At 38.4% G+C, this 15,409-nt stretch overlaps 1 protein-coding gene across 1 annotated transcript in view; it reads right to left on the bottom strand.

Moving 5' to 3' along the window:
• Positions 1 to 14,532, bottom strand: part of clpb (caseinolytic mitochondrial matrix peptidase chaperone subunit B) — a 192,121-nt gene extending 177,589 nt beyond the window's left edge. The window contains exons 1-2 of the mRNA XM_039745656.1: positions 13,945 to 14,532; positions 417 to 468 (exon numbers count right to left, since the gene is read on the bottom strand). Coding sequence (XP_039601590.1) covers positions 417 to 468; positions 13,945 to 14,353 — 461 coding nt within the window. The 5' untranslated portion in view covers positions 14,354 to 14,532. The remainder of the gene's footprint in view (positions 1 to 416; positions 469 to 13,944) is intronic.
• Positions 14,533 to 15,409: the final 877 nt, after the last annotated feature.

The raw sequence follows: 15,409 nt of genomic DNA, 5'->3' as shown, positions 1-15,409 counted from the left end.
AGGTGTTTTGCTAAGTTAAATGTTTGAAGGTTTTGAGCAATGACAATTTTGTTTTTTCTGTATATTTGTATTGACTTCTTATGTACACGAGCTTCTCCAAATAAAATTTCAAACAACTTCTGTTCCTAGAGCAATAAAGTATTATCAATGAATAAGACTCTGACTTGCAAAGAAAATGAGAAGAATGGGGAGAGAGGGAGGGAGTGGGAGAGAGAGAGAGAGAGAGAGAGAGAGAGAGGTTCAAAGATTCATTTCATCCTCTAGCTTACCAAGTGTCACAAATGTACATGCACCGTTAATTGACCTCACCTGCAAACATGAACTGAATTAAGTAAGTTTAAAAGTGAATTAACAGAATAGTTCCCCTCCTTATTAGTAAAGCACTAAAAGTATGTATTAATTTGTATAGTACCAACCTTTTCACTTCCTGGATATTATTGGAGCGGGCAGCCCCTAAAAGAGCTTCACCTGTAAAAGAAAGATAACATACCACTGAGTATAACATTTTTTTGTAATACCAGTCATACAGTGAACATTACTTTACAACTATAAAACTGTGATCATGTTACTTTAATGCTTTGCTGTAAATGCAGAGAAAACAAAAAAAAAGATCCACTGCAAAAACTTTTGATTCCTTGACAATACATATACAAACTCTGTGGTTGGCATCAGCCCAAAAAACACCTGCTTCGCAAGAACTGATCATTTTCAGTGTGGACGTATATGCTTTGCACTATTTAGGAATCCTGTGGCTCGTGCGTATGATCAGAGTTGTGAAAAGCTGCCCAGAAACTGTGCAAAGCGGCTGCCTGATGATTCAAAAATTAAAAAACAGTACTTGCTAGAGCTCACTCTCTCAGCTTTAACAAGTGAAACTGATAGTTTTAAATTCAAGCCCTGGTTCATGTTGTGTTTGGAGTAATATTACAGCAAAAATGAAATAAGTAAATAAGCAACAAAAACATATTAGGCGGCACATTGCTCAAGCATTATCTTTAATTATTCTTGGGTGTTTATGAATTTGTACCCTGCTCCAGTAATGTTACCTTTGCCTTACACCAAACACAGGCCTCCTCAACCCTCACCTGTATAAGCATACTGGAGCAGAGATGGAACGATCAGCTTTGAGCCCTAGCAGGGAATTCCATACATTCTCACTCACAAATTTGTTATACTCTTTTTGGTCACTGCTTATGGACAGCAGGTTCTGTTACAGAATATTTAATGTGATAGCAGTGGGAAAATTTCACTCAAGGAAATTCAGTCATTTTTTTTAATCTTAAGTCATTCATGAGATTTTTTTGTTGGCAAAATTCTTTAACCCAGTACTTAGATATATTAAAGTACAAACATGTTGCATTTTAAGACTGCGAAATTTCTCTAGTTCACTATTGTGATACTACCATTACTAAGCATATGTGCTAGATTTTGTTTGTTACAAATATATTGCTTGCATTTTTGCCAGAACTTTCAATTTTACTCTAACACCAGAAACAAATGTTCAAATATCTCAAGTTAATCCATCAAATACTGTCAACATTCAAATGGACTTTTTTAAATAAATTGATTTCTTCTTCACTCAAATGTTATTTATATAGGATGGTGTTATCCAGAATTCCTGATACTGCTGAAGAATACACTTTTACTGTTCTCTCAGCCACTCAGCTTTATAGTTGATTAGGTTTACTGTAGTTCTTCATAAGGCTTTGTCATTTTTGAAGAAACTCCCTTCTAGCTAAGGTGTGTATATATGATAAAAATTATATTTTTGACTCTTAAAAATGAAAGCTAAATATTATCAATAATGGTGGGGAAATCTAAGATTTATTTTCTACCATAAATAAGCTCCTCCAACCTTCATACTTTTCATTAATTCACTCTCATTCTGCATTGTAAAATCATTAGTTATTTACACAAGAAACTTCAGTCAAACTATCAACCATAGTCCAGGAGCCGGGAAAACCAGTTTTTAATTCCAGAAAACCAAACTGCAGACTCACAAAGTCCGGCTGACTATCAGATGTTTCGGATCTTTAGTCCGTGCAATATTTTCCTACTTAAAAACAAAAGACTTTTAATGTACAATCTGAACTTTGGTGTCACTTTAACAGACAGCCGCTTATAGCATGCCAGATTGCCATAACCAGTGTCTCAAATCTGGTTTATACATGAAATGTCAGAAGCGGTTGTGAGCGCAGCACAGTAAAATAACGTCAGCCACGGAGAAATATGGTGAATTTTTGCTACATGAGAACGACTGAGTATGATGCAACTGGTCATCAAAGCAAAAATAAGACATGCAAAAAATATTTGAAGTGCACTTCTTCATCATGTACATCATCCACTCATGAGAATTTTATACTTGCCCTCTTCTTTGCTGCTTTTGGTTAATGGGTCTGTATGCACACACATGCTACTGTGCAATTGTGCAGCAAGTCCATATTGGGACAGCAGGGGCAAGAATACTAAAAGTTAATTATCATTTGCTTTGATACAAGTAATAATCAACGCATACTTTGTTAAGGAAATAAAAATAAACCAGTTACAAGTGAAAGGAATTATAATTACATATAGAATTATGACACAAATTAACTGAAAATAACTTTTCAACTGGAAGAACTTTTTTTAGTGGATTAAATATGGAGGATATTCCCCAAAGTAGCAATGACCTCGGGGAAAGGACAGTATCTCAACAAAGTCAGAGAATGTACTGTGGTGTATGCAGAGAGCGTCCTGAAACTACATATAAAAGAGACCCTTTGTCCTTTGTTTTCAGGCAAAACTAATGTAAGGGTTGAAATGTGAATGAGAATTCGGGCCAAAAGACACCTTTTATTGGCTAACTACAAAGATTACAATATGCAAGCTTTCGAGGCAACTCGGGCTCCTTCTTCAGGCAGTTAGTAATCGAGAGTTGAAAGGTGAGAAAGCACAATGACATTAGACTATTTACTATAGTTGTTGGCCTGCAATATCTAATAAATGCTGATGTAGTGCCTAGTGACTTCATGGAATGCAAAACATAGAAACAAAAATGAACATTAGGCAGGAGATGACGCCTTCAACTAAAAAGGCTGGTTACCACAGAGAAAATGATTTAAAATATTTAGCAGCATATTGATCACATATGTAAGCTTGAATGCTTCAACAGTGCTCCTGTCACCAATCTCCAAGTGTTCGGCCTGAAGAAATAGACATTAGTCCTCAGAAATCAGAGGAGTCACAGAAAGGAATCTCAAACAAGGATGCTCACCATTAACTGACGTGTACTCTGGACTCCTAACAGGCATGCTGGGGGTTGAGAAAATGCTCCCTACTATTAACCCAAAATTGCAGAGTGTGAATATTTTTCAGGCCTAAACCTCATCTTTACTTCATATGAGGACCCTCTTAATAGTCCAAGTGTGACAAAGTTTAATGCAGCTGTATGTATAGATTACTGGCTGTGGTCAACTAAAAGTGTGACACTGTAAAGGACATACCGCACCTAAGAGTAACCCTGCTGTCCAACTGATTATATTTTTGATAGATAGGTTTATTGGTGAATTCTAAATTAGGTCTGAAAACAAAACTTGAGAATACAATATTAATTTATTATTCACAGTTAATTTTTGGTAACACTTTCTAAAATCTTATCTTTCAAAATAATGATTGTGTTTTTATGGTAGAAGATGGAGTGCTATGCACTCGTACAACAAAAATGACAAATAAACATTGCTGTAAAAAGTTGTAGGTAACTCTCCAACTTATAATAAAGCTGGGCTACCAGAATGTGTACCTGGACCACCAGGTTTGCAAAGCTGGTAGCCCAGCAGACTACCACATGCATTTGCAATTTGTCCACCCCTGCCATGAGATTAGAGGTTGAGGTTACTTCTAAATAAAAACTTGGCACACTTTGCTTATTTGAAATGCTTTTCATTGTTGAGCTGGTGCAATAAACATAAACCCTGCACAACTATTATTGTGAAATTTAGCTCTTGAAAACCAGGCCAAAACACTAGACAGGTCTAAAAAAATACAAGTAGGTCTCACAAACACTAAGTAAGCCGGTCTCCAAAACTCAAGAAGCAGACTTGCAGCTTGTACACCTAAAAGGAGCCAAAGCCTATGAGGACCAGAAAGGGAAAGGGGACCCGTAATTAAACCCTGGCCAAAAAGAACAAAAGCAATGTATCTCATTAAAATATAGTCTATTCAATATGGGTGTTATAAATCAAGAAGTGAAAAAAGGACAATAAGATTTATAAAACATCAGCCTAAGTGAATATGATGCAAAAACAAAATCCTAAAAACAAAGCCTCAGACCACAGCAAAGAGACTAAATGCTATAAAATCACAAACCACAGTTTACTATAATCCAGGACATAAGTGTAATTCAATAATGGGACATGAACAGCAGAAACAGTGGTTCATTTCTCAGCAATAGTATATAGGTTGACAGTGGATGTGCAGTCGGGATGCCATCACATTAGGATTAACATAAAAGAGAGGAAGATGAACAACTAGAAGAATTAACATAAATTACAAAGTTTCAAAATATACAACCCTAAACACAAAATGTGAAAAAAAAACGCAGCAAGGCTTAACAAAACCATGACCACAGAAAAATCAAACATTCAAAAAGAATAATAAGATAAATAAATTTAACAAAAGAAAACAGAGACCAGAGACAGAGCCCAGGGTAATCCATAACAACTGGACCCAAATCCTACTGCTTTAATCAAAGCTTGTATGCCTGCCATGTGTACTGAAAGAGCATTGTTATTCATTTATATGTCTCTGGAATCTAATAATGAACTAACTGTAAAATGGCCACTGTTACACCGATCATAAAAATGCAAGGTCTTAACCATGACAACTGTTCTATTTAAAAATGATTCTCAACCTTTTACTCTTAGCTAAAGTGCTGGCATATACTCTTCCCTCATAATTTCAAACAAGTAAATGTTCCAGATGGTTTAACCTTAGACCTGTTTGAAGGTGAAGCACAACACAGAAACTAGCCGAATGAAGGTTGTGAATGATCCTATAGTTGTTGCTAACACTAAGTATTCGTTTTTATAACTGCTGTATTTTTCGCGGACTTTTGAAATTTGAAGTGCTTATTCAACACCTTGAGCCATTCAAAAGGTTTACAGAAGAAAACTCCTCTTGAAAGGCAGTAGTTTATATGTACTAACAGTGATAAATTTCCACCTAGCCCCTTTACACAAAGTGATCTGCAGGGCCCATTATAGTATATGGCCCAATGTTAATTATTATTTAACTTCTCCCATTGTCTTCTAGGATCATTACATAGTATGGACCGAGATTGCATTTTGTGCTTGTTTAAAACTACACTAAGCCTATGTGTGACTTTCTACCATACTCACTTCTTGACTGTATGAGTCTTATTAGTTTTTGGCAGGGTTAAAACTATTTAAAGCTTAATGGAGACAAGTCAGTGGTCTTGCTCATTATGATCTAAGACTGGTTCTTAAAAATGTTTGTAACGTTAGTACTGATAGCAATGGCTGCTCCATCTTCTCCTACTTCAGAAGCCAGCAAAACTGGGTGCCACTTCAGACTGAGTGTGGAACTCATGCTTTCTTTCCTATTTTGAGAATTACAACTTCTTGTAATGAGCCTCCTGAAATAGTTTTTCACACTTCTGTGACTTCTCACCTTGACTGCTAAAATGTTTTGCTTTTTGATGCTTCAAACAAAATACTAAACAACCTATGTAAGATTCCAGCAATTAGAATTTTAATACACTCAAAACCTTGGGATCATACAACTACTTAACTCGTGCCCCTCACACTAGCTACACATTAATATGTATATCTTATAAGCTTCTTTTGCATACATGTAAAGTTCTGCATGACAGTGATCCTATTTTTCTATCATTTGATATTATTACACACCATGTCCAAATATGTGGCCTGTGAATGAGGAGTTACTGGTTACTGGATGCCCAAACATTTTGCAGTACTACTCTCACATTATAGAATTTCCCACCTCTTTAGATTCAACAGTCTTCTACAATCTTTTACACAGCATTTTACATGATTGTAATAGATTGTGGGCAGCACGGTGGTGCAGTGGTAGCGCTGCTGCCTCGCAGTAAGGAGACCTGGGTTTGCTTCCCGGGTCGTCCCTGCGTGGAGTTTGCATGTTCTCCCCATGCCCGCGTGGGTTTCCTCCGGGTGCTCCGGTTTCCTCCCCCAGTCCAAAGACATGCAGGCTAGGTGGATTGGTGATTCTAAAGTTGGCCCTAGTGTGTGTTTGGTGTGTTTGTGTGTGTCCTGCGGTGGGTTGGCACCCTGCCCGGGATTGGTTCCTGCCTTGTGCCCTGTGTTGGCTGGGATTGGCTCCAGCAGACCCCCGTGACCCTGTGTTCGGATTCAGCGGGTTGGAAAATGGATGGATGGATGGATGTAATAGACTGTTGTATCTTTTCTATTATTTACTCTTGTTTGCGTGTTATCTGTTTCAAACCTAAGTTTACTTATTATTATTGAACAGTGGTGTTTACTAGAACACGTAAACAAACTTGATGCAGTCTGTATTGACAATGACAATAAAGATCTATCAATTTTTTAGTGTTCATCTCTTTATAATATTATCAATAATTTTCTGAAAATATTCTTTGGTCTTTATTTATTTATAAATAATATTCACTTCTATTAATGCCAGAAAAGCATTGGCAAGAAAGTAAAAGATATGCATTTGCCAGTGAGCTGCAGATAGAGAATCCTTCTACATAAAAGTGGCCGGGATTGTCCTTCCATCCCGTGAGTGCTATGCAGGCGCGGAGTTTCACACACGCCCTGTCTATTTTGCAGTGCACGATGGGATTTGTAGTTTCGTTTTTCCAGGTAAAAGATGATTTTCTACTCCAGACTGTGCAATATCTTCTTCTTCTTTCTTACTATATTAAAGCGGTCGGGATTGTCCTTCCGTCCCGTGAGTGGAAAGCGTAGCGGTATTCCGCTTATCACAGACTTACTGGTTGCAGCTTGCGGTACGAAGCGACATGATGTGAGCAGAGTTCTGGTGCTCCCATCGTTCCCTTGCTTTTGTGCGCAATGCGCTGAAAAAATAGACAAAATTATGTCTCTGGAAATAATTAATGTTGATGGAGTACAAATGCCTCACCGCGTAGTAAATATCAGGGGGGTTCAAAAGGGCGACCTCAATATAGAAAAAAAGTTTTAAATTTCATCACAAAAATAACAGAAACTACGAGTATTAAAGTAATACCACTCAAATGCAATATAACCAAATTAATGAGTTTGTATAAAATATCAAATTGATCTACATATTGAATTGCCTTAAGAAGTGGTCAACTTAAAAGTCGGTCGCCTTAAAAGGCGGGTCAGCCTAGTATAAAGAGAAATGTGTTAGGATTGCAAAGAAAATGGCAAAAAAATGATTTACTTGAAAACCTCAAAAAAGAATGTTGTTAATGATAGTAATGAGAGTAAGGACATTTGTAAGGAGGACTTTTCTGATTTTGATTTTCTGATTAAGATGTGAGAAAATAGAAAGACTGAGTTATATGGAAGCAGAAAAACTGCAGAAAAAATTAAAATGGGTAAAGCATTGTGCTCAACTGCATTGATGTTGGAAATCCTGAATGCAGTGCGAGGTACTGTAGTTGAATGGTCAACAATATGCTTGTGAATGGAAAATTGGAATAGAATTCCAGTAAACATAATCTCTTATATATATTTTCTGGTTCGTCCAGCTTCCTCTTCAAACCCTGGCCCCCCAACACGCAGCCCACACAGTATTTCTTGATTCCTATTCCTCCTCTTCCACGCCCTTCCCTACGCTGCCTGCGGCCTCCCACACCCCCACCCCACTTTTCTCGATTCCTATTTCTCCTACAGACTACCGCGTTCCCCGCTCCTCTCTCATGAACCCATTGGTGTCACGTCACCGCCCTACAGTATATTTAGCCTGACTGCGTGACCTTTCACTTCGGCCATGTGTGCGCCTGGGAATCTTTTCCGTAGCCTGCTACAGGAAGGTACTCTCTCGATCATTAGCATTGGTTTTGCTCCTTGCTATTTCCGTTATACTGCGACGGTTGTTTCCTAAGCCTCCGTTATAAAATGAATGACAGTATCTTCTCTGTCGACAGGTTTTTGTACAACGTCATCTGTATTCCGGGATCCGGAAACTGCCTGTTCCTATCAGTGGGTTATTTCTTGACACAAATGGTTGATGAAAGCAATGCACTCTCACTACGACATAGGGCAAATTGATCGCTATCCAAAATTCTGAAACAATCTTCATTCCCAGAATCTCTCTCCTTCCTTCCAACACCAATCTCCCTTTTAAATTTAAATGCACACAATTCCCACTCAGACTCTCCTTCTCCATGACTATTAAGAAGTCCCAAGGACAAATGTTTGCAAAGACTTGCGTTAATCTATAACAACCAGTCTTCAGCCCCGCTCAGTGGTATGTGGCTTTTTCTAGGGTTAGATCTTTCGACTCATTATCTGTTGTCTCCAGCAAAACACCTATTCACAACTGTGTCTTTCAAGTATTATTTCTTTCTTCTTGATTTCTGAATTCCTTTCTCACCGTTTTCCATTCCTATTCTTACACTGCTGTATGCTACGGCGGGTGTCGGCTAGTAAAGTACAATACATTGGTTTGTTGCGCTTTTATAACAGGTGATGAAAGTGGTACTAGAGAAAAAAAAAAATCAATCAAGAGAGAAAGTTGAAATACAGGTTGGTTTCATGTCTGGGAAGGGACCCACAATTCCCATTGCACAAATCATAAACAGGAAAATTAAATTAAAATCGTTCCTACCTGAAGTGCAAACAATAAAACCTATGAAAAACAGTGTGTGCTATAAGGCAGTACATCAGCATTGTGAACCCTCTCACACACTAAATGCAAATATTGATATCAGAAATTGAATTGCTTTAGAGAAAGTTCTGCTACTTAGGTGACATGTTCAGTGTAGACAGCGGTATGGGCACAGACTTGAATGTCTGGTCAGGAGTGCAGGTACCATGTCCATTATTGATAAACCCTTCTTGGTTTAACTGAAGGCAAAGAAAGGCTTTAATTATTGCTACATTTATCCCATTCTGAAGTAGATCATAAATAAAAATACACATCTTGTGTTGGCTTTAATAGTGAAATGACCTGAGTTGTAATCACTTTAACTTGTACCATGTCATTAAATGACTTACAAATAACAGCAAAATGTATCATTTTTTTTTTTTTTAACATGGTACCATATATAACCACAATAAATTAATGGATGCTTTGCATGAATCCAAATGCAATGGACATGTTTACACTTGTCTGTTGAACTAATGTATCCATTCATTTTCTAACATTCTCATTTGTACCTGTCACTATTCTACAAAATAAGCTGCTCCATATGTTCATTCCAAAAATGGTAGTGAATGGTATGAGAAAGAATGGAATCTCATCTTCAGTCACAAGTAACTACTGCAGGTACGATCAGTTCAGCTCAATGGCCTTACTGAGGTTTGTCATTTCAGTGCCCAATGGACTAAAAAGAATATCTGTTGTGACGTGCGAGTCCCTGTCTTGCACCCTAAAACATGAGGCTGAGTCTCAGTACTTTAGCAAAACCAACTTTATTCCGCTTGAAACAGGAACAGCACAGTTATTTATTGTAGCGGGATCTACAACTTTCCCATTCACAGAGACTGCAGTCAGGCAGGGTCGTGGCCAAGTAATACCGTTCCCTGCATTTCTAATGTTCCTTGCATCACCCAGCGATGACAGGCGCTTATAGCGCGATTGCGGTCGGCTCGGATCTGCTTTTGGGGTGGGCTGATGCAGCACTGGGAGCCTGCGGTTGCCCCGGCGACGGATAAGCAGTCTTCCACAGAAGTGGCAATTGCACTTCCGGACACTCTTCGGCATGTTGTCCCGTTTGGGGGAGTCCCAAAAGAGTTTACAAACCTCACACTTTATAATGCCATCATTCAGAAATGATCAGGCATCATGACTGATTTGCAATGAAACTGTCACTATCATAAAAAAATCGTTTGTGAGCATCAGTAGGCTTTGCTTCCTAGAAACCAAGTTATCTGAACTATTCTATAACATTTCTGTAATTATTTACCGCTCTGATGCTGATCTTTCTGATCATAAAATAGGTCATTATGATAACAATTGATGAGAAGAATTCATAATTAATTCCAGAATCACTGTATTTGCCACAATTCTCGAGATATTGTCAAAAATTCATTTGAGGGTTCCTCTAGAGCAGGGGTCTTCAACTAAAATCTATCGAGGTCCAGTCAGAGAAAATTTCTTGAAGCAAAGGTCCGGTCCGTCTGAAGATCATGTTGTCTAACTATTTAGTATCATGTCTATTTAAGTAGCCTAGTAGTTGTATCAACATCTGCATGTAATTAATACTAGACTTTCAAATCAAATTAGTTTAGTACAATTCATAATCCTTTTGACAATATTTATTTTCAAACACAGAACTGAACATTTATGTATGACTGCAAATATGTACTTTTTTGTTCTGTGAGTGTATAATTTCTTCTTTAATTTAATAAACAAAAGTAGGGCTGCACTTCAAAATAAGACAAAAATAAATTATGAAAACTGTGCATGCTTAAATAAAGTGCTAAACTTCAGAAGAATACAAAAGGAATGGAGAAAAAGCTTAAAATTTCCCCTTTTCTGTTTCACATTTTGACTCAAGTCTCAACAAATTTCACAGATAACAAATCTCAACACATCTTAACAATGTAACAGGTTTAAATGTCCATTTTCTTCCCCTCTAATATTCATTGCCACACTTTTTTGCTCAGTGAGAGAATTGAGCTCTAGCTTGTCCTGCCAGGGTTTCAAACCTGGGCTTGAATGGAGTCAGAGCCATTCTCATAGACATGAGACATAAAAAGGTTTAGTGTTTCCAGTGGGAAGTATGAACAGAAATGAGTTTGTCCATTCTGGATTAAATACCCTATTTTCGCTGTCCACTTTCCTTCTTTTAGAGAGCGCCATTTGCTCCGTATATTTCTGTCCCTTTCGCCGTGTCACTCGTCTCTTCTTTATCCAGCACAGTCTCACAGTATCTCTCAGTAGTCTTTATTTTTATCGCTACATTTCTTTCGAACGTTTCGGTTCCTGACCTTGCCTCTAACACACGCTTTCACTATCTTTCTTCTTTTCGACCGTATCTCTGAAAAATCCCTGCTCTGTTTGCATACATGGATTCGTAAAACAACGTTCACCGACTAGAATCCGCAGACTTGATTGGATGAGAGGTATCACGTGAAATGGCTTAGCGCAGTATACTGTGTATTTCCTCACCATTACCGTAAAGATTACAAAAGCTGCGCCGGGTAAAAATAGAAGCGCCCCATCATGTTTAAATGATAACCTTTTGTTTTGGCTGTAAGTCAAGGTCCGTATGAGACAGCTTTGCGGTCGGATGCGGACCGAGGTCCGCCTGTTAGTGACCTCTGCTCTAGAGTGCCTCTTTCTCTTGCATTATTGGCTGAAAAACTAATCTGCATATTGCAATCTCATAACAGGTTTAAGTTTCAAGTTTGGTATTTTTCTATCCAGCTGTTTTAGCTCTGGACTGTCCTCAAGAAACTGTGACACACAGACACAGGCCCATCATCAAGATATCGATGTTTTCTGTATCAAGGGATCCTAAAACACTGAGATCTGTCGAAAACCAGAGATTTAAATTTTTGATTGCTCAAAAATCTGATGGGAAAAAGTCTTTTGGGTCTTCCATGTACACACCTGCAGGGCTGCATGGGAGTTGTAGTTCCAGTGAGCAGCCGTGCTCGGTTGCGTGGTAACCACCAGAGGGAGCTGGCGTCCCCAGTTTAGGGAAGTTCCCCATGACTCGGAAGTGCTTCTTGAATGCAACATGGTGACACCGGAAGTTCTCCCAGGTCCAGTATAAAGGAGACTGCTCCACTTCACCTGAGGGAGCTGATTTTAGGTGCTAAGGAAGAACAAAGCTTGCTCAGAGGAGTTAAGAGTACAAGATTAACAAGAAGTATTGTAACATGTAGTGGAGAAGAAAGAAACCTTGTAAAGGTAATTATGTTAATAAAAGCATTTGCTTGTACCGGCAATAGTGACTATGCAATTGTCTGGGGTTTGGGGTGCTACTACACTCCCTATTGGCCACATGATATTCTTACTTTTTAATCTGGACAAAGACTTTTTGGTTGAAGAAGCTCAGTTTCCTACTCCTTGATGATGCTGAATACACTTAATTTCACAGCATCAACATACAAACAAAGACTACAGTTTACCCAGATTCATAAAAACTAACAGAAACCAAACACTCCTGATTTAACTGTTACTACTCATTAGTGTTTATTTATTTTGTTTTACTTCGAAAACCTCCAGACATACCAGCAGGCTGCATTGCCACAAGTGCTTCATGGACAGCAGTAGCCAAAGCTGCACTCTTCCTGTTACTGTCATGTAATCTGCTTCATGCCCAGCAATGATGTCACCTTCTTGATCAGTCTGCTCAGCAGATGTCATTGCTGTTTTTTTAAAAACGTTGTGCTTTCTTGATCTGTTTCCCGTAGGAAAGAAACAAACATTGAAAGCTTTACAGAGGTTGCTGCTGGCCACATTTTGTACTTCACAAGTGCTCATCATGTCATAAGCTTGTGACGTGTGAGTTGATGTCTTGCACCTCAAAGACGAGGCTGAGTCTCAGTACTTTAATAAAAAAAACAGCTTTATTCAACTTGAAACAGGAACAGCAAGGTTATTAATTGTAGCGGTATCTACCATTCTACTATACACAGACACAGCAAACAGGCAGGGTCTGGGCCAGGTCACTGGCCAAGTTATAATGTACCCTGCATCACCCATCAGGCGACCGGTGTTTTGTGTGTGGCAGCGCTCAGGGTGTAGTTGTTGCTGTGGCACTGCGAAGAAGCAGTTACCTCAATGACAGACATGCAACCCTCAACAGACGTGGCAGTCGCACTTCTGCGTGTCGTCCCATTGAGAAGGGTACCTGAGGGTCTCTAAGAGTTCAGAAGTTTCACAGCATTCCATTAAAATGAAGATCAAGGTTCTAGATCCAGTGGTTCACTGCATGGCAGTCTGACACAAGCCTTTGAATTTTAGATATATAGATTACTGTAGAATGGCTGCCCTGTGATTGGCCTGCACAAGACTGACTTCTGCTTTGTAACTTGCCCCATGTAGTATTAAATTGAATTATGCAGGTCTGAAAATGGACAGATATTACAGTTGATAGTGAAAGGCTCAATAGCCAAGAACTTCCAGTTCAATAAATTAAAAAGTTAGCACTGTAGCACAATGAAATAATGCTGCTGTGAGGAGGCTGTATGTTTGACAAAGGATAATCAACGAACTTCATAAAATAACACTTTAAATGCAATTTCATTGCAGGCTTTAAGGCAACAGAATCCAGTGAAACTTTAAATGTTGCACATTTTTTGTACAACAGATGCACAAACCTGTATCACAATCCCCATTTTTACTTGAGTCCCTCATTTCTACTTTTATGACATATTTTCACAGATTTATCTGCCTTTTTTTAAAAATCATTGATTTTTATTTTCGAAAGGTTGAGGCATACCAGATTTTTCGATATATTGCCAATAAAACAGATGATTATTGATGTCAGAAAAGTTAGCCACAAACTATGAATCAGTAGATGGCATTCAAAAAGGCGTCTTATCACATTTTATGTTCCTGAAAAAGGAAACAATTGAGGAATTGGACAACAAGCTCTAAGTAGTCAACGATTGTCAAACTGCAATACTTGTGGCCACCTCGACTCCTCTGGGCAGTTTGACTGTCCTGATTTCACAGGCAGAAATTATGACTGCTGATAAAGAATGCCAACTAACAAGATATTCACCATTTTAACTGACGTATTCAGCAAAGCCCGAAGGCTCACAGTGCATTGTTTACCTTTGAGGTCCGACTCCTTTTTCAGACAGCATGCCACTCCAATTAGAGACAAGCTCGCCGCCCAGGCCCCTCCTCTAGCGGTGCCCGTTCGCCATTGCTGCCAATGATCGTAATGCTCATGCTTCCAGCGCCCTTCAGTGTCCGCCTTTGAGCATTGCAGAAATACACTGCCGCGCTCTTTCTCGATAATCCCACATGGTTGTACTACCGGAAAAAATGATACTCCAGATGTGACAGCTTGCCCGTTCGATAAGGATGTAGCACACTGCGCTTCACGCTTGCAGGTTACACAGCTCGCTACCCGGAAAGCGTAACGTTTAGTCCTCGGATGAGCCAGGCCTACATCCAAGTACAAGGAACACCGATTAAGCAGCTGTCTCCCGGCTGCCGACATCCGCATGCTTTGCATTGCTTGAAAAAAAAAAGTCAAAGCTTATAAGCTGATGAAGTTTCAAGTACCATGAAAAGCTTTAGACTTATTTAGGCTTTCTAAACATAAGAATCCAACGTGGAAACGAATAACCCAATTAACTTACATGCCGCAAGACGAATTGTAACATGGGAGATGTAGTTTCATATGGCACCGCCCACTAAGAAGTCCGGAGAAGGGAGATGATGTATCCGTACTACAACTCCCAGAAGCGGTTCACTATCATGACCGGCTGTTAAGATAAGCTGTATTGCTAAAGTTCTGTCATTCTGAATTTAACATTGGTCATAATAACTGTACATTTTGTGTTGTGGACATTGAAACTACACAAACCTTCTGTTTTTCTCGTGCCGTTTTAGTAATACATTTTGGAATGATTTAGTAGATTGATTTCATCCATAAATTCTCTGTCTTTCCCCTTTTACCAGAAATGATGCAATCTTTGGGATTCTAATGAGGGATAAGAAACTTAAGTGTTAGTCCTGATTTGTGAATGTCCTCCTTATTTTTGGAAAATGCTTTATTCACAAGTGTAAATATATACAAACTAAACCGTCATCATTGTTTTTTTTTTTAATCAAAGAATTTACATTGTACTGTAAATCATTAAAATATATGGAAAAGAAATCTGGGAAAAAATTGCTGTTATTGATTTTTAATTATATGAAAGGACCCCTTAACTCTCCTTTTTCCCTTCTTCTTTCTCTAGTATTTCTTTCTTTCTGTGTGCTCTGTTTAATTACAAAATTGTTTAAGTATAACAATTATATTTTGCTGTATTGTTGTATTATGAATTTATATATGTATTGCACTTTTGCAATTTATAAATAAATAACATTTATGTAATTCGGGTATAACTTACAGTAATCAAATGGGAAGAAAGCATTTGGAGATGATGGCAGTTAAGGGTAACTGCCGTTAAATTTTAATGGAAGCCATCAAACTTGATTTCCAGTGAGTTGACATGCAGAACCCCTCAGCCCATTTTTAGTTGACAAAAGAACCTTTATATATTTAGGCCTGTAAAAGGCTCCA

The sequence above is a fragment of the Polypterus senegalus genome, chromosome 2, assembly GCF_016835505.1.
Source record: "Polypterus senegalus isolate Bchr_013 chromosome 2, ASM1683550v1, whole genome shotgun sequence".
In the NCBI taxonomy this organism is placed as follows: Eukaryota; Metazoa; Chordata; class Cladistia; order Polypteriformes; family Polypteridae; genus Polypterus; species Polypterus senegalus.
The sequence above is the reverse complement of the archived record's forward strand: the minus strand, read 5'-3'. Positions and strand labels throughout refer to the sequence as shown.